At 40.5% G+C, this 27,302-nt stretch overlaps 3 protein-coding genes across 11 annotated transcripts in view; 2 read left to right on the top strand and 1 right to left on the bottom strand.

The window, feature by feature from the left end:
* RABGAP1 (RAB GTPase activating protein 1) overlaps window positions 1-4,406 on the bottom strand; it is a 186,017-nt gene extending 181,611 nt beyond the window's left edge. Inside the window, exon 1 of the mRNA XM_066256280.1 lies at window positions 4,271-4,406. The gene's annotated coding sequence lies outside the window, so the exon portion shown is untranslated. The remainder of the gene's footprint in view (window positions 1-4,270) is intronic.
* A 135-nt stretch (window positions 4,407-4,541) lies between these two features.
* ZBTB26 (zinc finger and BTB domain containing 26) lies at window positions 4,542-19,824 on the top strand. 7 transcript variants are annotated; one of them, XM_066256284.1, is made up of 3 exons: window positions 4,556-4,664; window positions 5,603-5,675; window positions 15,542-19,824. In XM_066256284.1, the coding sequence occupies exons 2-3, from the start codon at window positions 5,653-5,655 to the stop codon at window positions 16,875-16,877; spliced, it is 1,359 nt and encodes a 452-aa protein (XP_066112381.1). In that variant the 5' UTR covers window positions 4,556-4,664; window positions 5,603-5,652; the 3' UTR covers window positions 16,878-19,824. The 7 variants fall into 7 exon arrangements, with proteins under 7 accessions (XP_066112388.1, XP_066112386.1, XP_066112381.1 ...); XM_066256286.1 differs by having other exon boundaries at window positions 4,607-4,660; XM_066256287.1 differs by having other exon boundaries at window positions 4,641-4,660; window positions 5,606-5,675.
* On the top strand, window positions 4,616-26,445 carry ZBTB6 (zinc finger and BTB domain containing 6). 3 transcript variants are annotated; one of them, XM_066256292.1, is made up of 3 exons: window positions 4,616-4,660; window positions 20,981-21,040; window positions 22,126-26,445. In XM_066256292.1, exon 3 carries the CDS (start codon window positions 22,135-22,137, stop codon window positions 23,407-23,409), a length of 1,275 nt encoding a protein of 424 aa, XP_066112389.1. In that variant the 5' UTR covers window positions 4,616-4,660; window positions 20,981-21,040; window positions 22,126-22,134; the 3' UTR covers window positions 23,410-26,445. The 3 variants fall into 3 exon arrangements, with proteins under 3 accessions (XP_066112389.1, XP_066112391.1, XP_066112390.1); XM_066256294.1 differs by lacking the exon at window positions 20,981-21,040 and having other exon boundaries at window positions 4,633-4,664; XM_066256293.1 differs by lacking the exon at window positions 4,616-4,660 and having other exon boundaries at window positions 21,003-21,069.
* The last annotated feature ends 857 nt before the right edge of the window (window positions 26,446-27,302 follow it).

The following is a 27,302-nucleotide window of genomic DNA, read 5'->3' on the forward strand; positions in this document are numbered from 1 at the left end:
TACTATAATTATATTTTCTAAGTCAAATTCTTATTTTCTCCATAAAAGATATGCATAAAAATATTAATTTATATTACTGGACATACAAAGTTTAAAGATGTAATCTATAACATCCATAATGAGAAGAGGGGAAAGAGGGGAAAGAGCTATGAGAAGTTTTTGTATGGTACTGAAGTTGCAACCAATTCCATTAGATTGTTATAAGTTTTGGCTATTCAATATAATTCTCATGGGAACTACAAAGAAAGTCTTGAAAGAAAATTATATGGAAGAAAGTGACAGGTGAATCAAAGTATTTCACTATAAAAATAAAGTATACACAGAAAAAGGCAGTAATAAAGAAAACACACAGAAGCTATAAGGCCTATGGAAAACAAATAGCAAAATGGCAGAAATAAATCCTTCACTATCGGCAATCCACTTATTATGTAAATTGCTATAACCCTCCAATCAGAAGACAGAGATGGGCAGAATAGATTTAACAAACATAAATACAAACAAACAAAGTCATGATCCAACTACATGCAGTCTAGAAAGAAATTCACTTTAGATCTAAAGACATTAATAGGTTGAAAGTGAAAAGATTAAAAAAAAAAAAAGATATTCTATGCAAATAGTAACCAAAAGTGAGCTGTGGGGATTATATACTAAGATCATGCAAAGCAGACTTTAAATTTTTTAAAAAGGTTACAAGAGACAAAGAAGGATATTACATACTAAGAAAAGGTTCAATAAAGCAGATAATACAAAAACTATAAACATTTACACATCTATTAACATCATCAAAATATATAATGAAAAAATGGGCTGAATGAAGGGAAAAATAAAAAGTTCTACAATAGCTGAAACTTCAATAACCTATTTCCTTTTTTTTTTTTCTTCTGAAGTGATAGGGAGGCAGAGAGACAGACTTCCGCATGCACCAACTGGGATCCACCAGGTAAGCCTACTAGGGGGTGATGCTCTGCCCCTCTGGGGTGTTGCTCTGTTGCAACCAGAGCCATTCTAGCACTTGAGGCAGAGGCCATGAAGCCATCTTCAGCACCTGAGCCAACCTCGCTCCAATGGAGCCTTGGCTGAGGGAGGGAAAAAGAGAGATAGAGAGAAAGGGGAGGGGTGAAAGGTGGAGAAGCAGACCGGCACTTTTCCTGTGTGCTCTGACTGGGAATCAAACCTGGGACTTGCACATGCTGGGCAGACGCTCTACCACTGAGCCAACCAGCCAGGGTCAATACCCTATTTTTAATAAGGTAATAGAACAAGCAATAAAAGTTAAGGAAATAGGGGACTTGGATGTCACAATAAATCAAGTACACCTAACAGACTTTATAAAGAACAATCTGCCTGGCTAGTGCCTCAGTGGATAGAGCATTGGCCAGTTGTACAGACACCCCCAGATGAAATCTGGTCAGGGCACACAGGAGAAGATTCCATCTGCTTCCTCCCACCCCCTTCTTTCCCTTTTCCCCTCCCACATCCAATGGCTCATTAGGTTGGAGTGTGCTGTGGCGGGGAGCTAAAGATAGGTAGATTGGTCCAGGGCACCAGTCTCAGGCACTAAAAATAGCTTGGTACTGGACCATTGGCCCAAGACAGGGGGTTGAAGGGTAGATCCCAGTGGGGGCGCATGCAAGAGTCTGCCTCACTATCTTCCCTCCTTTTTTTTTTTTTTTTTTTTTTTCATTTTTCTGAAGCTGGAAACAGGGAGAGACAGCCAGCCAGACTCCCGCATGCGCCCGACCGGGATCCACCCGGCACGCCCACCAGGGGCGAAGCTCTGCCCACCAGGGGGCGATGCTCTGCCCATCCTGGGCGTCGCCATGTTGCCACTAGAGCCACTCTAGCGCCTGGGGCAGAGGCCACAGAGCCATCCCCAGCGCCCGGGCCATCTTTGCTCCAATGGAGCCTTGGCTGCGGGAGGGGAAGAGAGAGACAGAGAGGGAAAGCGCGGCGGAGGGGTGGAGAAGCAAATGGGCGCTTCTCCTGTGTGCCCTGGCCGGAATTGAACCCGGGTCCTCCGCACGCTAGGCCGACGCTCTACCGCTGAGCCAACCGGCCAGGGCCTCTTCCCTCCTTTCACAGAAAAAAAAATTCAAAAAAGAACAATCTACCCAACAACAGCAGAATACATGTTCTTCCCCAGTTCACATGTTACATTCTCCCCACTACCAACAGCATATTAAAAGGATTATTTACTATTACCAAGTGGGGTTTATCCCAAGAATGCAAGGGAGGTTTAACATAAAATCAATCAATGCAATATATATTACATTTGAAAAAGTGAAGGGAAAAAATATGATCATCTCAATTGATACAGAAAAGGTACCTAACAGATTACAATCCCTTTTCTTTTTCTTTTTTTTTAAAATTTATTTATTTTTTACAGAGACAGAGAGTGAGTCAGAGAGAGGGATATACAGACAGGAACAGAGAGAGATGAGAAGCATCAATCATCAGTTTTTCATTGCGACACCTTAGTTGTTCATTGATTGCTTTCTCATATGTGCCTTGACCACGGGCCTTCAGCAGACCAAGTAACCCCTTACTAGAGCCAGCGATCTTGGGTTCAAGCTGGTGAGCTTTTTGCTGAAACCAGATAAGCCCGCGCTCAAGCTGGCGACCTCGGAGTCTCGAACCTGGGTCCTCTGCATCCCAGCCCAATGCTCTATCCACTGCGCCACCCCCTGGTCAGGCAACACTCCCTTTTCATAAGATCTCTCAAAAAAACTAGTTACAGAAAAAAATTCCTCAACATGAAAAGGTATTTGGCCTGACCTGTGGTGGTGCAGTGGATAAAGCGTCGACCTGGAAATGCTGAGGTCGCCGGTTCGAAACCCTGGGCTTGCCTGGTCAAGGCACATATGGGAGTTGATGCTTCTAGCTCCTCCCCCCTTCTCTCTCTCTCTGTCTCTCCTCTCTCTCTCTGTCTCTTCCTCTCCTCTCCAAAATAAATAAATAAATAAATAAAAAAATTTAAAAAAAAAAAAAAGAAAAGGTATTTGAGTGGAAAGTCATTCTGTATTTAAGGATAGAAAGATTTAAAATTAAGTTGTCTAGGCCCTGGCCGGTTGGCTCACTGGTAGAGCGTCGGCCTGTATTGCAGGAGTCCCAGGTTCAATTCCCGGCCAGGGCACACAGGAGGAGCGCCCATTTGCTTCTCTATTCCTCCCTCTCTCCTTCCTCTCTGTCTCTCTCTTCCCCTCCCGCAGCCAAGGCTCCATTGGAGCAAAGTTGGCCCGGGCACTGAGGATGGCTCCATGGCCTCTGCCTCAGGCGCTAGAATGGCTCTGGTTGCAACAAAGCAACGCCGCAGATGGGTAGAGCATCGCTCCCTGGTGGGCATGCCGAGTGGATTCCAGTCGGGCGCATGCGGGAGTCTGTCTGCCTCCCCGTTTCCAAATTCAGGAAAAAAAAAAAAAAATTAAGCTGTCTATACTACCAAAAGTGATCTTCGAAATGTAAAAGCTGATACTCAAATGTATATGAAATTTCAAGGGGCACGAAATAGCCAAAACAATCTCGAAAAATAAAAAAATTCTCAAAACTTACTACAAATCTATAGCAATTAAAACATGTTACTAGCATAAGTAACATATAGTTCAATGTACTAGACTGAAGAGTCCAGAAATAAATCCTCACATATATATAGTCAGTTGATTTTCAACAAAGGTGCCAAGACCATTCAATGGGGAAAGGACAGTCTTTTCAACTCATAAGTTCTGAAAAAACGCTGTCCACACACAGAAGAATGAAGTTAGATATAGCAACGGTTATGACTACTCAATATTGTGAATATACTGAGTGCCACGAATCGTTACACTTATGAGTTATTAAAATGATAAATACTATGTGTGTTCTACCACAATATGTTACACCAGCTCTCAAGTACGGAGAACCCAGTAAGCAATTGGATTGACAAGAAGGTAAGGAACGACACTGAAGTTTTCTGGTGGCAAAGCTGCGTCTTGGATGATGCCCTTCACCTATACAAGGACTATGAGGTAAGCAGATCCGCAGATGAACTTGAAGTAACTAAAAGGCACATTAACAGGACAATCAATTACAGATGTCTTTTAGGCAGTTGGCCCTGGAGCTCAGAAGAGCCATCTGGGGCTTACGAGAGAAATCTGTGAATGGTCAGTATACAGTAGGTAACCGAAATCACGAGAACGCGAGATCCCCGGGGAACACCCACATCCTAAAGCAAGGAGAGTAAACCTGTGTTCAAGGCCCCAAGGACGCGAGGTGCACATCCCTAGGAGGGACTTACCTAAGCTTCAGTGCAGAGGGGACTCAAGGCCCACGCAGGCAGCAGATGGTGGAAGCCCAGCCCGAGAGGAGCTGAGGAGCCGAACCCCAAACGATAAGGATGCTCCACACCCCATATCCTGGGAGCAGACACTGACACGAGTCCCGGGCACTCCGTCCGTACTCGGCCCCCCAGCGCGGAAAGTCCCTCTCGCGGCCCCGTCGTTCTTCGGGCCTTCCGATTGGCGGAGAAGACCATGGGACCTGGAAGTTGTCCCTGTCCGGCGAGGGCTGCCCTTCCGGTTCCGTTGGGTCCCCCTTTGGCTCGGGTTCCCTGCCCCTCCCCCTTTCCGGAGCCCCGAGGGGCCGGAGCTCCTGGCGGTGCCGGATCCTGACCGCATTCTTCCCCTGGGTCCGTAAGTGCGGAGGCGGTCGGAGAACCGGGCAGGGATATGGGGGTCTCTCTGGATGGAGCCCCAATGGGGCCCTGGATTGGCCAGGACCTGCGTTGGGATGGGGGCTGAGGGGCTGGCCTAGGCCCAGGGGTACTTAAGGAGCCCTTGGCCCAACCCACGGCGCGCCCCGCCCCTTTCCCTTCCTGCTTCTGGTTTAGGGTGTTTAAGGATGCTCCAGAGACCTCCTCCTGGGACCCCAGCCGAGGTTCCAGCAGTTGGCTTGGACGTCCGACTCTGGCATCTTGTAGGAAGTGCCAGAGCTGAGGCCCTGGCTGGGCCTTAGTTCGAGCTCGGGGGAATCACTATGAGGTTACCCTTTTGCTGGGGTTTCCCGCAAATCGGCTACTGGCTACAGCACCTTTTATATTACTGGCGCTGTGCCTTGCACTTTGGCTTCCTAAGAGATAGTTCCAACTTTTAGGATCAAGCTTCGGAGCTAGATATAAACAAACAACTGCTCCTACTATATATATGTATGTATAAACTGCTCAAGGGGCCGTTGCCGGGAAGGCTGAAGAAAGAAAGTGACTTCTGAATTATACTTGTTGAAGAAGATAAAGTAGAGAAGAGCTTTTCAGGTAGAAGAATAGTTGCAGTGCCGTGAAAGAATGAGCGTAACTTGTGTGGGAAGAGGAGGAAATGCAAGAGCGGTGGGGTCTTGTGCGTAGATTAGATATGAGACAGGGACAGTAGACCAAGGTCCAGATAGTCAAAGGTTCAGTCTTAAAGGAGATGGATAATCTTTGAAGTTTTAAGAAGGAGAATGATATAGTCAGATTTGCCCTGGAGAAAGCTGTATTATTCTGGAGGTCCACCTATAGAATTGGAATTTCTATAAATTGATTCTGGACTCTTTAGCTAAAGTCTAGGTATTCTCATTGGAGATTTCTTTTTTGAAGGAGTAATGGGACCAGCCTAGTGAGTGGTAATGAAGTCCTGAAGTCGAGTTATGAAAGTATTACTGGAAAGAAGGCAAGTATGCTGTAGTGAATGGTGTGAAGACTCCGTAATAAATTGTTTTGTGCGGGTGAAAGAGGTACTACAGCTGATTCCTAAGGTGTTAGGCCTTTGGTGTTTGAAGAACATTGATGCTATTGTCAGCAATAAAGCCATAAATTCAGTGTAGATTACAAATTTATTTTTTGAACACCTGGAATTAAAGGTCTAATGGAATTGTCCAGTATAGGGTTGGAAGTGCAAGTCCACAGCTGAGCCTAAATGTCCTGGCTAGAGGTGAAGATTTGCGTCATTGGCATAGAGGTGGAAGCCATGGAAATAGATGGCATCAGAAAAATATTGAGGTAGAACGGGATAATTTGGGGGAATGGTTGCATTTATGAAGCAGAGAGAATTGAAGCTACTATAAATTGCTATAGTAGCAGAAATGGAAGTAGAGGATAAAGTGTAAGAATGCAGAGTTCCTACAACCAAAAAGACTCAGAAATCAAGAGAAGAGAATTTTGAAAAGGGGCTATTGGGACAATTCATGCAGAGATTGGGGGAATGAGGGAAAAACATTGCAGTTTTTAAAGTTATTTTTATTTATTGCTTTTCACAAAGGAGGTGTGGAATGAAAAGTATCCGCTCATAGTTGCTTTACTACATTTGTTCATTGAATGCTTGTCATATGTGCCTTGACCACTGGCAAGCCTAGGGTTCCGAACCTGCAACCTCAGCATTCTAGGTCGACGCTTCATTAACGGTGCCACAACAGGCTAGGCTTTTTTTTTTTTTTTTTTTATTGAAATCATTAGTAACCTTTTAAAAAGCAATTTTAGCATCATGCTGAGGTGATGATATATGAAATACAAGAGTCCTCAACTGGCTTGGTTAAATGAGATTGCGCAAAGGTTACATATGAAGGATTTCATGGAAAAAATTGACAGACTTTGTTTATTTACCTAAGAAATGCTTATATGGCCCATTCCAGGTACTGTCCTCTAAGATCTCTTTAAAATTAACTTAATTTTTATATTTAATTTACTACAAAATTAATTTCTCATAACAACCCTATGAAATAATGTTACTACTATTTGACAGATGGAAAAGTTGAAGCACAGAAGTGGTTAAGTAGCTTGCTCAAGGTCACATAGATAGATAGTAAGTGGTTGAGCAGGGTTTTGTTCCTAGGAAATACGGGTCCAGAATCCGTGGTTTTATACTACTGTAGTAAGCAGTGACTAAATATGGGAGTCAGAAAAGTGGGATTTTTTTTTTTTTTTTGTATTTTTCTGAAGCTGGAAACGGAGAGACAGTCAGACAGACTCCCGCATGCGCCCGACCAGGATCCACCCTGCACGCCCACCAGGGGCGACGCTCTGCCCACCAGGGGGCGATGCTCTGCCCCTCCGGGGCATCGCTCTGTTGCGACCAGAGCCACTCTGGCGCCTGGGGCAGAGGCCAAGGAGCCATCCCCAGCGCCCGGGCCATCTTTGCTCCAGTGGAGCCTTGGCTGCGGGAGGGGAAGAGAGAGACAGAAAGGAAGGAGAGGGGGAGGGGTGGAGAAGCAGATGGGCGCTTCTCCTGTGTGCCCTGGCCGGGAATCGAACCTGGGACTTCTGCACGCCAGGCTGACGCTCTACCACTGAGCCAACCGGCTAGGGCCGAAAAGTGGGAAAATTTTAAGCAAAGGTAGGCTCATTGGTAAAAAACGGAGAGGCTTGGGGGGAGATCCAGATTGAAAAGAAAGTAAATAATATATTTATGTTTGTTATGCGTTTGTTTTTTCTTTCTTTCCTTCTGTCTTAGATCCTCTTCTAGTCTGTGCCATTTTAGGTCGGTTTCTTTCACAATTAGGTCAATTTATGTCACGCTTTCATTTATCACTTACTGTCTATAATTAGGTCTTCTCTTCAACTTTAGACCCATATGCAACGAGCTAATGGATCTTCCTCTGATGTCATCCTGACTCCTCTGACTAAACGTTTTAAGACCAGACCCACGATCAACCCCTCCAATATTCCCTAGCTAATTGAATGGCATTCTCAAAAACATCCAGTCACTAACCAGACATCTTGGAGTTATCTTGACCTTTCTTTGTTCTTTACCTTGGGGTCACCAAGTCCATTAGTTCATTTTTTGGATTAGCTCTCAATTCTATTTCCTCTCTCCATTCATATTATTATGGTCTCTGTTCAGGCCCTGTTCATTTCTATCTTGATCTGTTAGAGTAATAGCATACTAACAGGTTTCCTTGACTCTACATTCAATTTTCTTAGAGTCATTCTACATAATTTTTTTGAATAACTGAGTTTTAGACAGTACCATAATTTAGATATCATGCATTTCAAGTGATAGAATAGCAGCCTAGGGCAGGTATTTTGGTTAGATTCAACTGAAGATAAGTTTGGTTAAAGTTGCCCATGAAGGTGGGGATTTAGGAATTTTTAAAATAGGAAAGATAATAAAACATTGAGAAACCAGACATGCCTTCTGAAGAAGTAAGCCTGGAAAAATACAGGAAAAAGTCAAGGACTAAGCTGTGAAGGCTATATTTACTGTTACACAATTTTGTGAACCCTAGAGGAACAGATCTGTGAAAGAATGGTAAAAACAAAAACTGAGACCAATATTTAAATGACTTGCCCACTTCTACCTGATCAGGTATTGGCACAGTGAATAGGGTGTCAGACTGGGACACAGAGGACCCAGGTTCAAAATCCCAAGGTCGTCAGCTTGAACACGGGCTCATCTGGCTTGAGCTCAGACTCACCAGCTTGAGTGTGGGGTCACTGGCTTGAGCGTAATCTCATAGACATGACCCCATGGTCACTGGCTTGAGCCTAAAGGTTGCTGGCTCGAAACCCAATGTTGCTGGCTTGAAGCCAGGGTCGCTGGCTTGAGCAAGGTGTCATGAGCTCTGCTGTGGCCCCCCTCCCGACTCTCCCCACTCCCCCATCAAAGCACACATGAGAAAGCAATCAATGAACAACTAAGGTGCCTCAATAAAGAACTGATGCTTCTCATCTCTCTCCTTTCTTTTCTGTCTGTCCCTACTTGTCTCTCACTCTGACTCTATCTCTGTCAAAAAAAAAAGTAACTTGCCCACTTCTGGGCAACCTTTTAAAAAGAATGAACTAGACCTGACCTGTGGTGGTGCAGTGGATCAGTGTCGACATGGAATTCTGAGGTCACCAGTTCAAAACCCTGGGCTTGCCCGGTCAAGGCACATATGGGAGTTGATGCTTTCTGCTCCTCTCCTTCTTTTCTCTCTCTCTATCTCTCTCCTTTTCTAAAATGAATAAATAAATAAAAATAATTAAAACAAAGAATGAACTAGATCTATAATTATTCAACATATATAGCTCTCAAAAAACAATAAATGAGAAAAGAAAGTTGCAAACAATATATATACAGTTTATGTATAAGAAACATAATTTTAGGCCCTGGCCAGGTAGCTCAGTTGATTAGCGCATCATCCCCATATGGCAAGGTTGTGGGTTCATTCCCCAATCAGAGCCATACAAGAAGCAATCAGTGATTGCACAACTAAGTAGAGCAACAAATCAGTGTTTCTGTCTCTCCCTACCTTCCTCTCTCTCTCTCAAATCAGTAAATTAAAAAAAATAATTTTAAACAATTTTATATCGTATTTTCTGTGGAGAGGCATATAGGAGTTATTAAAATGAGGAGAAGGAGATCAACTTTAGAACAAACTGAGTACTGAGAGAAAGGTCGTTAGGAAAGGGGACTTATACTTTATCTACAATGTTCAAAATTTTTCCAGGATTTTGAATAAGAAAACTGAAAGGGGCCCTGGCCAGTTGGCTCAGCAGTACAGTGTTTGCACAGCGTGTGAAAGTCCTGGGTTCGATTCCCAACCAGGGCACACAGGAGAAGCGCCCATCAGCTTCTCCACCCCTCCCCCTCTCCTTTCTCTCTGTTTCTCTCTTCCCCTCCCACAGCCAAGGCTCCATTGGAGCAAAGTTGGCCCGGCACTGAGGACAGCTCCATGGCCTCTGCCTCAGGCGCCAGAATGGCTCTGATTGCAACAGAGCAACGCCCCAGATGGGCAGAGCATTGCCCCCTGGTGGGCATGCCGGGTGGATCCCGGTCGGGCGCATGTGGGAGTCTGTCTGACTGCCTCCCCGTTTCCAACTTCAGAAAAATACAAAACAAAACAAACAAACAAAAAAACCCCAATAGGGTGAAAACTTGGAGAGTGTAGTGTTTTGAATGAATAAAAGAAGAAAAGAATTGAGGTTTATTTTAAAAATGGCATACAGTGTTAGTGAAAGATAAAGAAAGATTACCAGGTGCTAATTAAGTTGATTGACAAAGGCACTTTTATGAGGTAGGTGAGGAAAGTGACATACAGCTTGAGAGATTATTGTACAGAATAGAATAGTTTTCCTTATCAGTAGTTATTAGAGGCATTTGAGATAAGGAACGGAGGTATTTTCTCACTGCCCACAGCACACCAGTGAACACTGTCCAGCCTAGAATACTCACTGATCCTTTTTGGTTACTCATGTTTTATCAAAGGGAAAGTTTCAAATACGCTGCCAGATTTCTTATGGAGATAATCATGGAAGAATTATATAAATAAAGGAAAAATGACCGTAAGTGAAAATTATATTAGTATTTGAGAAATAGGTCATTCAAAACTTGCCCAAAGAAACTGGGCAGAATTCAGATTTAATCACAGTAACTTAGGCAATAGATGATAAAGACGGAACCATGGCAGTGGTGAGAAGAATACAGACAATTTGGAAATCATTTTGAGGAAAGTCAACAGGATGTGGTGACCAGGTCACTCTTCTATCTGATTGTTTCTTTTCTTTCTTTCGGTTACTAGAAGCTCTTCTATAATCTAGAATTATGTGAGTGGTTTTTATGAAAATTATGAATAATTACCACTCTACTTAGATATTAACTACAGTTAGAGATTTTGTAAATCAAATAGATTTATAATTTTTATTTGTTTTATTTGCAAGTGGCATTAAGTTTCAGTCTATAAAGATAAATACACAGAAGATGGAAAAATACCAGTTAAAATTAAAATGCAATCAGACCTGGCCTGTAGTGGCACAGTGGCTAGAGCGTCAACCTGGAACACTGAAGTCGCTGTCCGGAAATCTGGGCTTGCCGGGTCAAGGCACATACATTGAGCAAGCAATGAACAACCGAAGTGAAGCAATTAGGAAGAAGTTGATACTTCTCACTCCCTCCACCTCCTCTTTCTGTAAAATCAATTAATATACTCTTTAAAAAAAAGAAGCATTTGTCAGTGCCCACCCCTCAAATAAATAAATAAAAATGCTATCAGGAATATTACAGATAATAAATGGCTTACTTTTAAAGTCGTCTAGACTTGACAGATTTGATTTTAAGTTGTACTTTTTGTTTTTAAACAATCCTTTTATTGAACTAAATATACTAAAGCATATACATCATAAATGTACAGCTGAATGGGTATGAGGAAGCTACTCTGAACAGCTTCACAGTTAACATCATCCCTATTGTAAGACACGGCCCGCCGATTTGTTAGACACATGATTTTGGCATCATGAAGACTGGGCACAAGTTCCAGCTCTGACATTTGACACTTTCTACCCTTCTTAGTTGAGGAAGTTATTTACGTTTTACAAAATTGAGTTTCCTCATATGCAAAGTAGAGATGATAACAATACCTACCTTACAGGGATTTTTAGGATTAAGCGGATCAGTATAGGTAAAACACTTAACACTATACCAGGTACATAGCAAGGCCTCAGTAAAGATGAGCCTCTAAGTTTTAAATAAAATTAAGCCAGTTCACAAGAAACAATTATTTCCTTTTATTTTGTCATAGAAAATCTTAAAAAATGCTTGTTTAAAATTCGGTTTTAGCTGAGATGCTGAGGACCTAGGTTCAAAACCCCAAGGTCGCCGGCTTGAGCATGGGATCATAGACACGATCCTATGATCGCTGGCTTGAGCCCAGAGGTTGCTGGCTTGAGCAAAGAGTCATTGGATCATCTTAAGCCCCCAGTTCAAGGCACATATGAGAAGTAATCAATGAACAACTAAAGTGCCGCAACTACGAGTTGATACTTCTCATCTCTCTCCCTTCCTATCTGTCTCTCTCTGTCTTGCAAAAAAATTAAAAATAAAATAAAATAAAATAAAATTTGGTTTTATATTTTGAAAACTGTTTTGGAAATAAACCCTAGAAAGAATTTTCCACCAGGGCACTCAAAAGATGATATCCTGATAATGAAGAGCATATCTATTATAGATCAGTAATAATTTCATAGCGAGCATTAAGAATTCATTATTCTGCTGGGTTTTGTTGAATGATCTGTATAAAAAATAACAGTTGGTCCTTGCCCTCAAATAATTAACAGTCTATATTGGAAAGAGAAACTAGTGACAGGAAGCAATTAATGGATAAATTTTGTGGCCTGGAAATAAAAGTTTATCCAGGGGAAACCATGAAGTGGGCTGACACATTAGGGAAAACTTCTTAAGCTGAATAACTTTTCCTCATATTCTTGGACCATAGCAGACCAATCAGTGTAAGCACTTCCCCTGGGATACCTGTTTGTCTGCTACTGTTGATCAGTTTCTTGAGACTGATGGGTAGGAGAAAGTAAAGGGAGCTTCCAGCTCCTCATCTTTGGAGCTTGAAGGACCAATTATCTCTGATAAGGTATTGTGAGTATTATCACTATAGATGGAAGCTATTACTGCTCATTTTTGGGTGTGAGTCAGAAAATACTGACAGGGTCAATTAAGGACAAGCTGAACTCTAAAAAAGAATGCCCCCTTTGTTTGGCTACTTGAAACAACAGCCATTTTTATAATTTTGGTTCTAAATTGGGACATTTATTCTTTCCAGAATGAATATATTAAGCTACTGTAATTGATAAAACTGACCAGTGATAGTACAATTTTGCTGCTTTCTTTTTTCTTTTCTTTTTTTTTAACAGAGACAGAGAGAAAGTCAGAGAGAGAGAGAGACAGACAGGAACGGAGAGAGATGAGAAGCATCAATCATCAGTTTTTCGTGGCGACACCTTAGTTGTTCATTGATTGTTTTCTCATATGTGCCTTGACCGCGGGCCTTCAGCAGACCGAGTAACCCCTTGCTTGAGCCAGAGACCTTGGGTCCAAGCTGGTGAGCTTTTGCTCAAACCAGATGAGCCCGCGCTCAAGCTGGCAACCTCAGGGTCTTGAACCTGGGTCCTTCCGCATCCCAGTTTGACGCTCTATTCACTGCGCCATCTCCTGGTCAGGTGCTGCTTTCTTTATTGATATATTTCCTGTGTATCTCCTAGATTTTTCCCTTTCTATCTGATATTCACCATCTTTTCTCTGATTACTGCAATTGCATCTCTACATCTCTCCTCTCTCATTGTTTTAAAAAATCTTTATTTTTTTATTGCTTTGAGAGAGAGATCAACTGTTGTTCTACCTATCTATGCATTCCTTGGTTGATGCCTGCATGTGCCTTTATCAGGGATCAAACCTTGACATGTTGGGGCAAAGATCTAACCAACTGAGCTACACGGCCAGGTCTCCTTTCTCATCTTGATAATGATCGCTCAAAATGTCATACAAGGGGAAAGTTTTTAATTTCTGTATGTTATTTTTGTTAACATACCTAGGCCATACTAGTTCTCCCTCCTAAATTATACCTTTCTTTCAATGACAGTTTCATTAAGTTGAACTCTTAAGTTTAGAACCTTTGCACATTCCTTTTTCTCATTCTCTGTATCCAGTAAGTTACCAAGTTCTATGAAATACCTTTTATTTTTCCTTGCTCTGTATTCCCATCTTCATTCCTTTCTAGGCTCTCATGGCCTCAGACATGTAATGCTTCTGCAGATGCTGAGCTGGTCTTCCTGACAGCAGTTCCTTCTTACTACTGCCAGACATCCTGTGGGTTCTTCCACCACAAACAGCACCGCCATGGTTAATAAAGTTTAGGTTTCAGTACCCACCAGTTTGAACAGAAGAGGGTGTGGCCAGTAATGTAGCTGCAGTAAGTAAAATTTGAAGCAAAAGGAAAAAGTGGTTTGCTTCAAAGATCCGGGTTCCCAACATTAGCCCATTCAATAGGATGGAGATGTTTCCCTCTAATGCCATTAAGCTTACAGTTTGGAGGGGAAGAAACAAGTATATAATAAAGGAATTTGAATGTTTTGATACAAGTACTATGCGATGGGTCCAGGGGAGACAACTGTTAGTCTAAGAGGTCAGGGAAGGGCCTTTCAGAGGAAATAAAGGAGTCTGAACTGGCTAGGTGAAGGAGTCTAGACTAAAGAAATAACTGTGCTAAGACTTGGAGTCAGTATTGTGCTGTTGTACACCAGGCCCTGAGTAATATAAGTAAGACCTGGACTCTGCCTTCAGGACCTGGTATTCTGTGAACCTTTGCAAGTCAGTGTTATAAAAGACAAGATTATAAAGATTGGGCTTTAGCTTCCAGATGTGGCCAGGAGCAGCTGGTTGTCTCATATGATTCTCCACTACAGATTTGATGAATGCACAAAATTCAAGGTGAATTTACTGATGCACTGATATTGTAGAGCAGTGTCTCAAGGGTAAACCAGATATACCAACTGATTTCACAGAAGACTGCTATATAGACAGAGAGTGCCAGTGTATTATTTTTAGAATGGCTGGTGGACTGGAATTATCATAGTGGCATGGATAATTCATCCTTCCCTTTAGAGAAATACATGGAATCAAGTTATCAGAAAAGCATTTGGAAAGTATAGAATCAGAATATGGGTACTTTCTCCAAAGGAATTGCTCTATAAAGGGACAAATAGGCAGAGAGTTTTGGCAAATACACCTTCTCCGTGTTGAATGAGTTCTGTGCCAATGTTTATCTTAATTATTATTAGGATTTACTTAATCAGTTTATATTCAAGAGGTTAGTGTTCCTTCAGGAGACAATGGGAAGTCACAGAAGGATTTTAGACGGGTTGGATATAATCAGATCTGTGTGTTTGAAAGCTGTCATGTGGTTGTGTAGGAGTTTGATTGGAGGGTATTGAAACTGGGAGCCAAAGAACATTTATGAATCAGTTTTAGTTGTCCAGGTGATGAGTAATGATGTATAAACAGAGGCAAAGAAGAAAGAACGGAATCTAGTAAGCATTAATTAGATCTTTACTCCTACTCACATTCCCTTCAAGTGGCTCATGTTTTTTCTATATCAAATACTCAATTTATTTTCCGTATCAAAAAATGTTTCTTAGGGGAGAATTAGATTTGTCCAAAATGCACAGGATAAACATCCCTTTAGGTCTGTAACTTTCATTTTATCACAGAAATACTTGTATGAATAAAATACACATCAGTTTAAACAGAAAAGGGTTTACCAAGGCATGGGGCAAGCAATGTCACTGCCATTCTTTAAATACAGAGCAAAGGAACTGTGTTTTGTCTTCGAAGAAGTAGGTTCACAGTGTCACGCAAAAGAAAATAGTTACTTCATTATTACTTTTTGGGATGTTTTAGTTTGTTTTTGAAACCTGATAGAATTCTGAAATCTGTTTTGAAACCTGATAGATTGAGAAGCAATAAACAAACAAAGAAAAATGCTCTTGGAGTAACTCAAGCACTGTTCTTAAATTAAGTACCTTAAAAAGTTGAATGAATGCCAAGCTATCAATATTTATACTGGTACAAGTCCACTTCTTAGGTGCAATTGACACTTGATGTTAGCAGGAGTAATTTTTAACAGGCTTTGAAAGATGTACTGCTTCCTCTTTCAGGGCAAATTTCATTTGTGTACATACAAAAAGATATGACAACACACGTTTGGTTTTGGAAGGAAAATCCAGGTCTCTTCATTGTTTGAATTTTCTTAAATTCATCCTTTTTACATTTCTGTTCTTTAGGTCTGCCAAAATGTCTGAAAGATCAGATCTCCTTCACTTCAAGTTTGAAAATTATGGAGATTCAATGTTACAAAAAATGAACAAATTAAGAGAAGAGAATAAGTTTTGTGATGTTACAGTTCTCATAGATGATATTGAGGTACAGGGGCATAAAATTGTGTTTGCTGCAGGTTCCCCCTTCTTAAGAGACCAGTTTTTACTGAATGATTCCAGAGAGGTGAAAATCTCCATATTACAGAGTTCGGAAGTGGGGAGACAATTGCTCTTATCCTGTTATAGTGGTGTGCTGGAATTCCCTGAGATGGAACTGGTCAATTACTTGACTGCTGCGAGTTTCCTACAGATGAGCCACATTGTAGAGCGGTGCACACAGGCCTTGTGGAAGTTTATAAAACCCAAACAACCAATGGACAGTAAAGAGGGATGTGAACCGCAGAGTGCTTCTCCCCAGTCCAAAGAACAGCAGGGAGATGCCAGAGGCTCTCCAAAGCAGGACTCACCTTGTATTCATCCATCTGAAGACAGTATGGATATGGAGGACAGTGATATTCAGATTGTTAAGGTAGAGTCTATTGGGGATGTATCAGAGGTTAGAAGTAAAAAGGACCAGAACCAGTTTATTTCTTCTGAACCCACTGCTTTACATTCATCAGAGCCCCAGCACTCCCTGATAAATTCAACTGTGGAAAACAGAGTAAGTGAAATAGAACAAAATCATCTCCACAATTATGCACTCTCTTACACAGGCAGTGATAACATCGTGATGGCCTCAAAAGATGTCTTTGGGCCTAATATTCGAGGTGTAGACAAAGGCCTACAGTGGCATCATCAATGCCCAAAGTGTACACGGGTGTTCCGTCACCTGGAGAACTACGCCAACCATTTAAAAATGCACAAACTTTTTATGTGTCTACTCTGCGGCAAGACTTTTACTCAGAAAGGCAACCTTCATCGACACATGCGTGTGCATGCCGGCATTAAACCTTTCCAGTGTAAGATCTGTGGGAAAACCTTTTCTCAGAAGTGTTCCTTACAGGATCATCTTAACCTTCACAGTGGAGATAAGCCCCATAAGTGTAACTATTGTGACATGGTTTTTGCACATAAGCCAGTTTTGAGGAAACACCTTAAACAGCTACATGGCAAAAACAGCTTTGATAATGCCAATGAAAGAAATGTGCAAGACCTCACAGTGGATTTTGATTCTTTTGCATGTACAACAGTCACAGACTCTAAAGGGAGTCAGCCACAGCCTGATGCAACACAGGTCCTGGATGCAGGTAAACTGGCCCAAGCTGTTCTGAACTTAAGGAATGATAGTACTTGTGTGAATTGAGTAGGGGCTTTATGCTCAAAACTAGAACTAACTGAAAATGTGGCAATAGTCTTAAGTCTTTTTAGGAGTGATTTTGCTAGTTTGACTTCTCCAAAGCCTTTGTGCAGGTTGTAGGAGTGCATCAAAGTACTAACAGACCAGGCAGTTTACCACTTGGAGTGGTCTTGCCTTCCTTTTGCCCTCTCCCATTTTCTGTTTCGAATCATCTTAGGATGTCTGTTTTCCTTTCCCCTGGAGTATTCCATTTGTCTACCCAACACTCGAAACTTACGTTTTCTAGTGACACTACTTTAGGCTTTTCACTGGGCACATTCTGAAGGTACCATCAAGTTAATAAGATCGCCTGCACTCCACTAACGGATGCTATGCTAAGAAAAGTGAATATTTTTCTTTGCAGAAAATAGGCTGAGATAATGCTATTGGCTTGAATATATCATAGAACTTCTGGTTGCCTTTTGATAATTCATTTATGTCTGATGAATGAGTGAACCTACTTCCTACCATTTGTACATTTCTTGGAGCTGGCTATAAAGAAATATTTTGGGTTGTTCTGCACCCTTTCAACAGTATTACAGCCTAACTTCATGTCACTGAATTGTTCACGTAGACCAGATTAAAATCTTTTCAGCAATACCTGCAGACATAGTTAGGTATTGCCATGAGGAGCATAATTAACAAAGGATGGAAGTATAGTTCTACAACAGTTTTACATGGGAAGTCTTCCCCCAAAAGAAGCCAAATACTTATAATTAATATATAACCTATTTGTTGATGCTTTTTAAGTCAGGATGGCTCTAAGCATACTTAAAATGTGCTAAAGTATAATGGTCTTTCTAAAAAGAAGTTATTTGGGAGTTAGTCTTTGGACTCTGTTTTAGACATTAGCCATCAGAAAGGTGTTTGGCCTTCAGAGTTCTGTCCAGTATACTCTAAGAGTCTCTGAATTCTCATTTTCTCATGTACTTTAATTTCCAAACTGGATGGAAAAAGTAGGTCATGGCATGAGCAAGTAGGCTTCTGAATTCGTATATTCCTGCACAGTGCCACCCTGTCATGTCTGACAGATTATTAATGCAAAGTTGATCTTCCAGGATGGTAAAACAACTGTTTTTCCTAAAGTACATAATTATTGTTCAGAAATAAAATTTTGAATCTTACTAGTTTCTGAACCATGAGTTAGATATAGATAATAGGAGTATTAGAGTCCTTAGAGAATCTTAAGAGATCATTTACTCCACTTCTTTTTCTTTTTTTAAGTTGGGGGTACCCAAAGCCCAAGAGGTGGCCTGGCTAATGCTGGCCAAAGTAGATAAGTGACTAAATATAAATTAATGTCTCCTCATTTCTTCTCAGTACCCTTTGACTTAGAAAGATGTAGTACCTGATCAAGAATACATTAGCAAAAAGCTCACCTTTGTGAATCCCTATTGGCTTTCTGAGACAGCCTGGATTTTGCAAGCAAAATATCACAAAAGGATTTGTTTTTGTTATTTTTTAGTTAGAATGACTATTACAGTCTTCCCAAGCAAGTGACTGATTTGCTGGGTGTCGGTTAGGGAAGGAAAAGAGAAGTATGAATAATGTGAGAAAGATCCAAATGTGAAACTGATTTTGTCTGGAAACAGTGTTTATTTAGTTTCCATCAGGATTTTGTTTTTATTTTTGACCTATCAAAATGCACATACAGATAAACCAAAAATTGGGTTTAACATGAGTACTCAGAGGGAATTCTTAAAATTGTTATAATCTGATGCATTTACACATGAATCTGATTTGAGGTATAATTTCTTTTGATTAAAAGATTTAAAATGAGAATAAAATTGAGTGATAAAACGAATAGGTGTCATACCGAAGATCACTCATTATATGATGTAATGATGCTGCCTAGCATTCTGATTTTTATATGACTGGCCAAAGAGTACCAGTTCTATGCAATAGTGAGACACTACCATGTTAACCAACATTTCTCTATTTCCTTTGAACATCGTTTCATCACGGAAATTTCATGTTGGAGTGTCCTTAGCTTACATTCATGTCCTGTTTTTGCTATTGGTTTGAAGACTAAAAGGCATGGGTTCAAATTAGATCAGTCTCTTTGTTGGAGACTATTTCTAGGTTCATCCAATCACTAAAGAAACATTTATTGAGTACCTACTGTTGCCAGGCACTATGCTAGATGCTGAGGACATCAAGGTAAGATTACAATGGTCCCTGCTCTCACAGAGCTTACAGTCTCATAAATTCCTAGGGAGTGAAGGTATTAATTTGATTTTATACTAAGAATAATAAAGGAAACTGCCTTGCTTTCATTGATCACTTAAATTCAGCATCTTGATATCACTTAAAGTCAGCATCAGTAAATGCTGTAGTTCTCATCTTTTGTAACTGCAAACCACTGAAGTGATTTAGTCTCCTCCATTTCTTGGCTGGAGAGGTGTTGTTTCTGAGACACTTTTTTAATTCTGGTGGGATTTGACTTTTCTCCTTAGATTATACAGGTTTCTTAGATTGTATTGCAAAGTGTTTAAGTTACTGATATCAAATAAGAGGAAGATTAAAAAAAAACTTTAGTTATTCAGCACTTGTATTTTATGGGTTCCCCAGTATTAAAAAAAGAAACACTCTCTTTACCATAGATTGTTTTTAATTACTGTTAGTACATTATTTATTTATTATTTAAGTGTAAACACAAACTCCATACTGAAGCAGCTCTGAGGTCAATCAGATGTGGTTTTAATTTGTTTTAGTTTCTTTCTTTTTTATAATCTATTAAGTGGAAGGTGACCAGTGTCACTACTTTTAAATATTGTCCTAAACAACCTAGAACATTTTATTTCAGCTGGTGAATAGCTGTTTTAAACCTGTTGTATGTTAGACATACTATGAACTACCTCTTCACTTATTATGGGGAAGTTTCCTTAATAAAAGTGTGACAATTAAAGTTCTAGCATGAGTGGTTTATTTTTCTCCCCTCTTCACTTTCAGTTGCTTGAGTTTGAATACAGGAATGCTTTCTTTATTCCTATTCTTTAAAACACACGTTAAATATTCTGAACTTGACTTCAGAAACAAATCTGGAAATTGTTACTATAGTCGGTTATTTCAATTAGAACCTGTTGACTACAGGTGGAGTAACTGCTTGTAAAAATTGGTTCAGACATTCCTTCATTTGGCAAGTACTTGGTTGCCTACTAAGAGCTAGACTCGGGAAATGCAAAAGATCGGTAAGGCACTGTCCTAAATACCTCTGCCTAGATGATACACAGAAGTCAATACTGGAATAATTGCAATAATGAAGGCAGCCAAAGGGTTGATAGGCTGCCAACTGACAGCCAACTAATTCAGGGCAGTTCATTGTGGCTTTAAGGAGGGTGGGATTTTGAAGGATCAGTGGGAGGAGGATCAGGGAATGTGGGAGGAAACAAGAGGATTTGGCCTGGGTTTGCCCGGGAATGCGTGGAAGGTGAGGGAGGAGGAGGTAAATGTGTGAGAAGGGAGCGGTAGATCCGGATGGGTCATCAGCTGGCAATCTCCAATACTGATCCCTACGCAGTCACCTCTCCCCCGCCACTTTTTATTTATTTTTTAAATTGATTTTAGAGAGAGGAAAGGGGGGAGAGAGAGAGAAATATCGACTTGTTGTTTCACCTATCCATGCATTTACTGGTTAACTTCTATACGTGCCCTGACCGGGATCAAACCAAGTGATGAGACACTCCAACCACCTGAGCTACGAGTCCAGGGCTTCTCCGCCATCTTTAAAATTAGCGGTGGCCCAGTAAAGGGCAGGACCCAGCTCATAATCTATGAGGGCCTCCCAGTGGTCCTGAGGCAGCGGATCAACGAGCTGTACCCCAACTTCACAACCCGTCTCCGATTCCAAGGTTAGGGAAAACTCATGAAGAGGAATGGCTTGAGCCGATGCTGGGACAGGAGAGATGATGGGATTTCCCGAAATTCGGGAGGCTTTCTGTCATGGTGGGGGCGGGCGCGGGGGCGCGGAGGGAGTGAGGAAGGGAGAATGTTTCAGGATGTCCTTCCGGGACGCTCAGCCCGCTCCAAGTGGAATAAAGGTAGTTGACACCGGATGTGCTTCCTCCCAGGCTAACTCCAACTTCCGTTCGAGCCGCCGCTGCCGCGGAAACCTCTGGTTTTCGGTGTGGGTGAGTGAGCGCGAGGGGGACTCGAACAGGTGGGGAAGCCCGTGGTGGAGCGGGAGGTGGAGGGCCGCTGGGCGCCGCCGGGAGTGGCTAGACTGGTGCTGAAACCACCTGGCCGAGAGGACCTTGGTCCTGGCGGCTCGGGAAGAACTGGCGAGGTGGCAGATCTTCCAGGCCACTGAGGATCCGGGTTCAATTTAACAAATGTTCCAGCTGCTCCTGCGCTGTGCCTGTCCCTAGTGCTCGCAGCAGAAACGCAAATGAAACCAGGCACTATTTCGCGATGCTATGGAAGCAGCGGACCCTTGGCGGAGGAGACGGGGGGAGGAGTCACAGAAGTCCTACTCGATTTCGGCCCTAAATTACTAGCTAGGGAAAGTGACTGGAACCGCTAGTGGAACTTGTGCAAAAGTGCATTGGGGTCTTTTTGTCTGGGCAGTGGGGAAAATCTAAACATCATAGGACCTTTGATGAAAAAGAGTAGAGGAAAGATAAAGCTATAAAGATGCCTAGAGCCAAACCATGAAGCATCTTATATTTGCTAAGATTAGGCTCTCCTGGAGGTAGAAGTAAACAGAAGAGAGAGAGAAAAAAGAAAAGTTTTTAGAAATGTCCATTCTGGTGGACAGCACTCAGGAGGGTAGTCGGGAATAGACTGTGGTATCAAGGAGAACAGTGGTTTAGGTGAACAGAATAAAGACCTGCAGTATTAATGGGGAGTCATAGGTTTGGAGATTACATTAAGGTTTCTAATTTGGGAAATTGTTAAATCATTTTAGTAGTGGGCATTAACGCCACAAGGCACATAAATTTATGTAAAGAAAAAAACAGGAACTGTTAAGTACAATTCAATATAGTAAGTGCTGTAACAAAAATGTGGAAAATGTGCCATGACATCATAAAAAATGCATTTTAATTTTCTGGGTTTTGAAATGACGTCATAGGGGTTCATACTTAGCACCCAGATTAGAATTTGAGTCTTTTTTTACACAATTTAGGTTTGGGATTTTTTTGTGTTTGTTAGTTTTTATTATTATAGTGTAGGAAAGCATTTGTATTCTTACATCAGTGTGTTTTATTTTGCTTAGATTGTGACCATGGCTACGGAGTCTGATGTTCTTCACTTCCAGTTTGAACAACAAGGAGATGTAGTCTTGCAGAAAATGAATCTCTTGAGACAGCAGAATTTATTCTGTGATGTCTCAATTTATATTAATGACACTGAGTTCCAGGGGCACAAGGTGATTTTAGCTGCTTGCTCCACTTTCATGAGAGATCAATTTTTACTCACGCAGTCAAAACATGTCAGAATTACCATCTTGCAGAGTGCAGAAGTTGGCAGAAAATTATTGCTCTCTTGCTATACTGGAGCTCTTGAAGTTAAGAGGAAAGAGCTTTTGAAATATTTGACTGCTGCTAGTTACCTTCAGATGGTTCACATCGTGGAAAAGTGTACAGAAGCTTTGTCAGGATATCTGGAAATTGATCTTTCTATGAAAAACAACAATCAACATACTGACCTGTGTCAGTCCTCTAACCCAGATGTTAAAAATGAAGAAGAAAATTTGGATAAAGACTGTGAGATAATAGAAATTTCAGAAGATAGTCCTGTAAATGTAGATTTCCATGTTAAAGAAGAAGAAAGCAATGCCTTACAGTCTACAGTAGAGAGCTTGACATCAGAAAGACAGGAAATGAGGTCACCAGAGCTGTCTTCAGTTGATATAGGTTTCAAAGACAATGAAATTTGTATCCTCCACGTGGAATCTATCAGTACCGCTAGTGTAGAAAATGGGCAGTTTTCACAGCCTTGTACCTCCTCAAATGCAAGCATGTATTTCTCTGAAACGCAGCATTCACTGATCAATTCTACAGTTGAGAGCAGAGTGGCAGAAGTTCCTGGTAATCAAGACCAGGCCTCGTTTTGTGGGAATACTGAAGGAAGTCACGGTACTGCAAATGAGATTCAGAATCTGGAGGATGTTTATTCACTGAGGCACCAGTGTCCTAGGTGTCCACGAGGATTTCTTCATGTTGAAAACTATCTCCGCCACCTTAAGATGCATAAGCTGTTCTTGTGCTTACAATGTGGGAAAACGTTTACACAAAAGAAAAATCTGAACCGGCACATTCGAGGGCACATGGGCATACGGCCCTTTCAGTGTACTGTGTGCTTGAAGACATTTACTGCTAAAAGCACGTTACAGGACCACTTGAACATACACAGTGGGGATCGGCCATACAAGTGCCACTGTTGTGACATGGATTTCAAGCACAAATCCGCCCTCAAAAAGCACTTAACCTCTGTCCATGGCCGAAGCAGTGGTGAAAAACTACCCATTCATGATCTGAAAAAGCAAAATCTGTTATAATTAGAATCACATCTTGCTATGGAAGCCAGATATTATTCTGTTAGGCAAGTCTTCATCTCTGGGTCTTAGTTCTGTTCTGCCTGCACATTATTCTTTTTGAACTTATACAACAAGTTCCAAAGTGTGGGAGACATGATAAAGCTGATGGAATACTATCTCATCTTATTCATTATATATAAGTCCCAGTGGTATACCTAGAGAAATACTGTTCTTAAATATTCTTGATTCTAATGAGGGAGGATCCAGCAGTATTTCCATATTTGGATTTTGAGTCTCTAGATAATTGATGGAAGTGTAAAATAATCCAGCCATGTAATAACTTTAATGAATTAGGATAATGGGGAAAAAATTAAATTTCAAAACACACTGTTATCCACTGTTAGTCACTCTAAGAACAGGTAGAACCAGTGAATTTTTTTAACCAACTGCTTTTGCATTATGAACTAAAGTTACCTACCTATTGTTTTAAAATTTAAAGAAAAATTCATATTCACTTGGGAATAGCAGAATTCCCTTATATCTTTCTTAAAATAAATTCCCTTATATCTTTCTTAAAATACTATTTCTGTGATTTGTTAATAATAAATATAAATGATTAACTGGGTCCAAATGTCTTGATTTTATTTAATGCAGTACCCTCTAGTAATTTTATGGCTAGTAAAATTATACTATCAGCCTGAAGCTCAAAAAATTACCTTTTTAGAAATCTGAAATTTACCATAGATATTTGTTCTACTCTTTTTAAAATTTATTTTTTTGTTAACATATGGTAAAATTGACCTTTTTCAATTTTGTGTCTATGTAATAGAAATGGTGTGCTCAAAACACTTGGAAACATCTCTGAGGTCATCAGATGGAGGAAAACTTCCTATATCTAGTTTGTTCTCATTGCTCATTTCCTTTCTTGAACAGTGATGCCCTCTGCTAACTGGTTTGTTTTTAGTATACACGTTCATAAATTTTAACATGTATAGAATTGTGTAACCAGGACTGTAATCAGGATACAGAACATTCCATCACTCCCAAAAACTCCCTTCTGCTGGGTCTCAGTAGTCGCTTCCTCCTAACTTTAAACCCTGCCAACAGTTCTCCACCAGTATTTGCTTCTTCTGGACTGTCACAAGTGGAATCCTTTAGTGTGTTCCCTTTTGAGATGCTTCTTTCATTTAACATGCTTTTGAGATTCATCCATATGTGTAGCAGTTCATTCCCTTTTTTATTTTGAATTGTCAGTGCACACTAATTTTGCTGTCAGTAGGTGAACAGATTAAAACATAGATAGCTATTAGTGTTCCCTTATTAATAACTTCATTAACAGTAGTGCAATTTTCATCTATTGTGTGTTGATAAAAATCTTAACCATCTTTAGAGTTTTATGCTCTATTTCCAGAAATGTGCCAAATGCAAAACCTTGACCACAGTTATTTAATGAGAGTAATATTTCACAATGTTCAGAGCCATTGCTCTCTAATATCCTTGTCTACATATAACAAAACTTTTTTTTTTTGTCATAATACAGATCAAACTATATTGCAGGGCAAATCATATTCTCTGAAAGACAGGAAAACACATTTAGTAAAGAAGCCTGACTGGCTGCATCTTACTTTCAAGATGTTCTATTTCTCTTCTACTCACCTTGGCTGTATGTAGATTTTCTGCTATATTTAGTATCTGTTGAAGCCCTTTAATACGCAACATACTTTGTACTGTTTATAAGGATTTTGTGATGAAGCACATGTTTATTGTTGTAAATGTTAATTATCCTTTTTGCGATACTTGTGAAAAGTATATTTTCTATAGAATTTTAACTCTGGGAGAGACTGTAAAGAATCCAGCTCTCATACTTGATTAAAAAAAAAGAAGCCAACTTCAGCCTGACCTGTGGTGGCACAGAGGATAGGCGTTGACCTGGAATGCTGAGGTCACCCGTTCAAAACCCTGGCCTTGCCTGGTCAAGTCACATATGGGAAGCAACTACTATGAGCTGGTGCTTCCCACATCTTCCACCCCACCCCCCATTCTCTTTCTCTCTAAAAATTAATAAATAAAATCTTAAAAAAAGAAGTCTACTTCATGACCCTTCCTCCCCAGGTCACCAGTTAGTGTCATTGGACAGGTCACGTCTTTTTGACCTCTTAAATTTATATGCAAAATAATAACTTTGAGCTTGATAATTTGTAAGATCATTTCCAGGTCTTAAATTCTGTGATTTTATATTTAAATCTTCTGGAGTTCCTAAGAACTGAGAACAGGGGAAAGCAAAAAAGGAGAGTTTGGTGTCTATGAATGTTGCTATTTGAGTACTCCATTGGAGACAGATTATTTCTTAAGCAAATAGTGTTTTTCTTCTACTAGAGTACATGATAGTGCAGTGCTTAATTTTCTTTCCATTTTGCTCTAAGACTGGCCATTTGTAGGCATGAAAACATTTTCCTATCAGAAATAGTTTGTGATTGAAATACTTTTCTTATTTTTACTTCCCAGGGTAAAATTTTGTTGGGAAGGGCTGAAGATAGGGGTGGGTGAATAAATAGTAAACTTTTTTTTTTTTAGAAATTATCTATCTTTGATGTTTAAAAAGAATTATGGCTGAACCATGTTTAAGTTTTATGTGTGCCTTGTAAAATTCTTGTGAAATTTTTGGTAAGCACTTTGAAATTTCTGTGTGGGGGGGAAGGGGTGTTTTGTGAAAGTGATGGTTATTTATTATTATTTATTCCTGTTCAGAGTGATCTCAAAACATTTCTAGGGGAATGTCTATTTGCATGATGTGTTTAAGCAATTTCAGGAAAATGAAATCTTTTAAAATGCAGGTATGACAAAGTCTTGAATTTATTCATTTAAAACATTCACTTTTTGTGTTTTGATAAAATGGAAAAAAACGTAATATGTCTACAGCCTCTTTATTTACTGCATTTTTGTATAAAAGATCTTGGAAAGGTAGTTGTTACTTTGCTGTAACAGAAAAACCCTTTTTCTTTTTCCTTGGATGTAACTATCCTATGTGTTTACATAAGAAATAAACTGGAGATGGGAATGCAGAGTTTTGTGTTTGGTCTACTCTGTGAATTTTAAAGAAATTCTCCTGGCTATTAATTTAACCATTAAACAAATATTTACAGAGTCCTTGCAATATTTAGAAGTTAGGTCAGGCGTGTCCAACAGTTTTTGTCCCCGGGCCAGATTAGAAAGAAAACTTTTTTCACGAGTTGGATGAAATATTAAAATTTAAAAATGTTAAATACAAAAATGATTTATTTAAGTAAACAAAATTTTATTATGTAATTTTTTATGAATAAATGTGAGTGAAAAAATTTTATACAATTTTATTTTAATAAAAATAATTACACACTGTATAAATATACAAACTATCGCAATCAAAATTATAGTTAATAGAATGAACTTGAAGGGGTTATATCACAAATAAAACATTTATTTTGTTTTACAAACAGTCTGGACACGTTTTCAGTTATCAACTGCAGCTACTGTCTACGCTACAATGCCACTTGATTCAGCACACTTTTTTTTTTTTTTTTTTTTGTATTTTTCTGAAGCTGGAAACGGGGAGAGACAGTCAGACAGACTCCCACATGCACCCCACCCGGCACGCCCACCAGGGGCGACGCTCTGCCAGACCAGAGCCACTCTAGCGCCTGGGTCAGAGGCCAAGGAGCCATCCCCAGCGCCCGGGCCATCTTTGCTCCAATGGAGCCTTGGCAGCGGGAGGGGAAGAGAGAGAGAGGAAGGAGGGGTGGTGGGTGGATAAGCAAATGAGCGCTTCTCCTATGTGCCCTGGCCGGGAATCAAACCCAGGTCCCCCCGCACACCAGGCTGACGCTCTACCGCTGAGCCAACCGGCCAGGGTCGATTCAGCACACTTGACCACAAAAGTA

This window comes from Saccopteryx bilineata, chromosome 2 (assembly GCF_036850765.1).
Source record: "Saccopteryx bilineata isolate mSacBil1 chromosome 2, mSacBil1_pri_phased_curated, whole genome shotgun sequence".
Lineage (NCBI taxonomy): Eukaryota > Metazoa > Chordata > Mammalia > Chiroptera > Emballonuridae > Saccopteryx > Saccopteryx bilineata.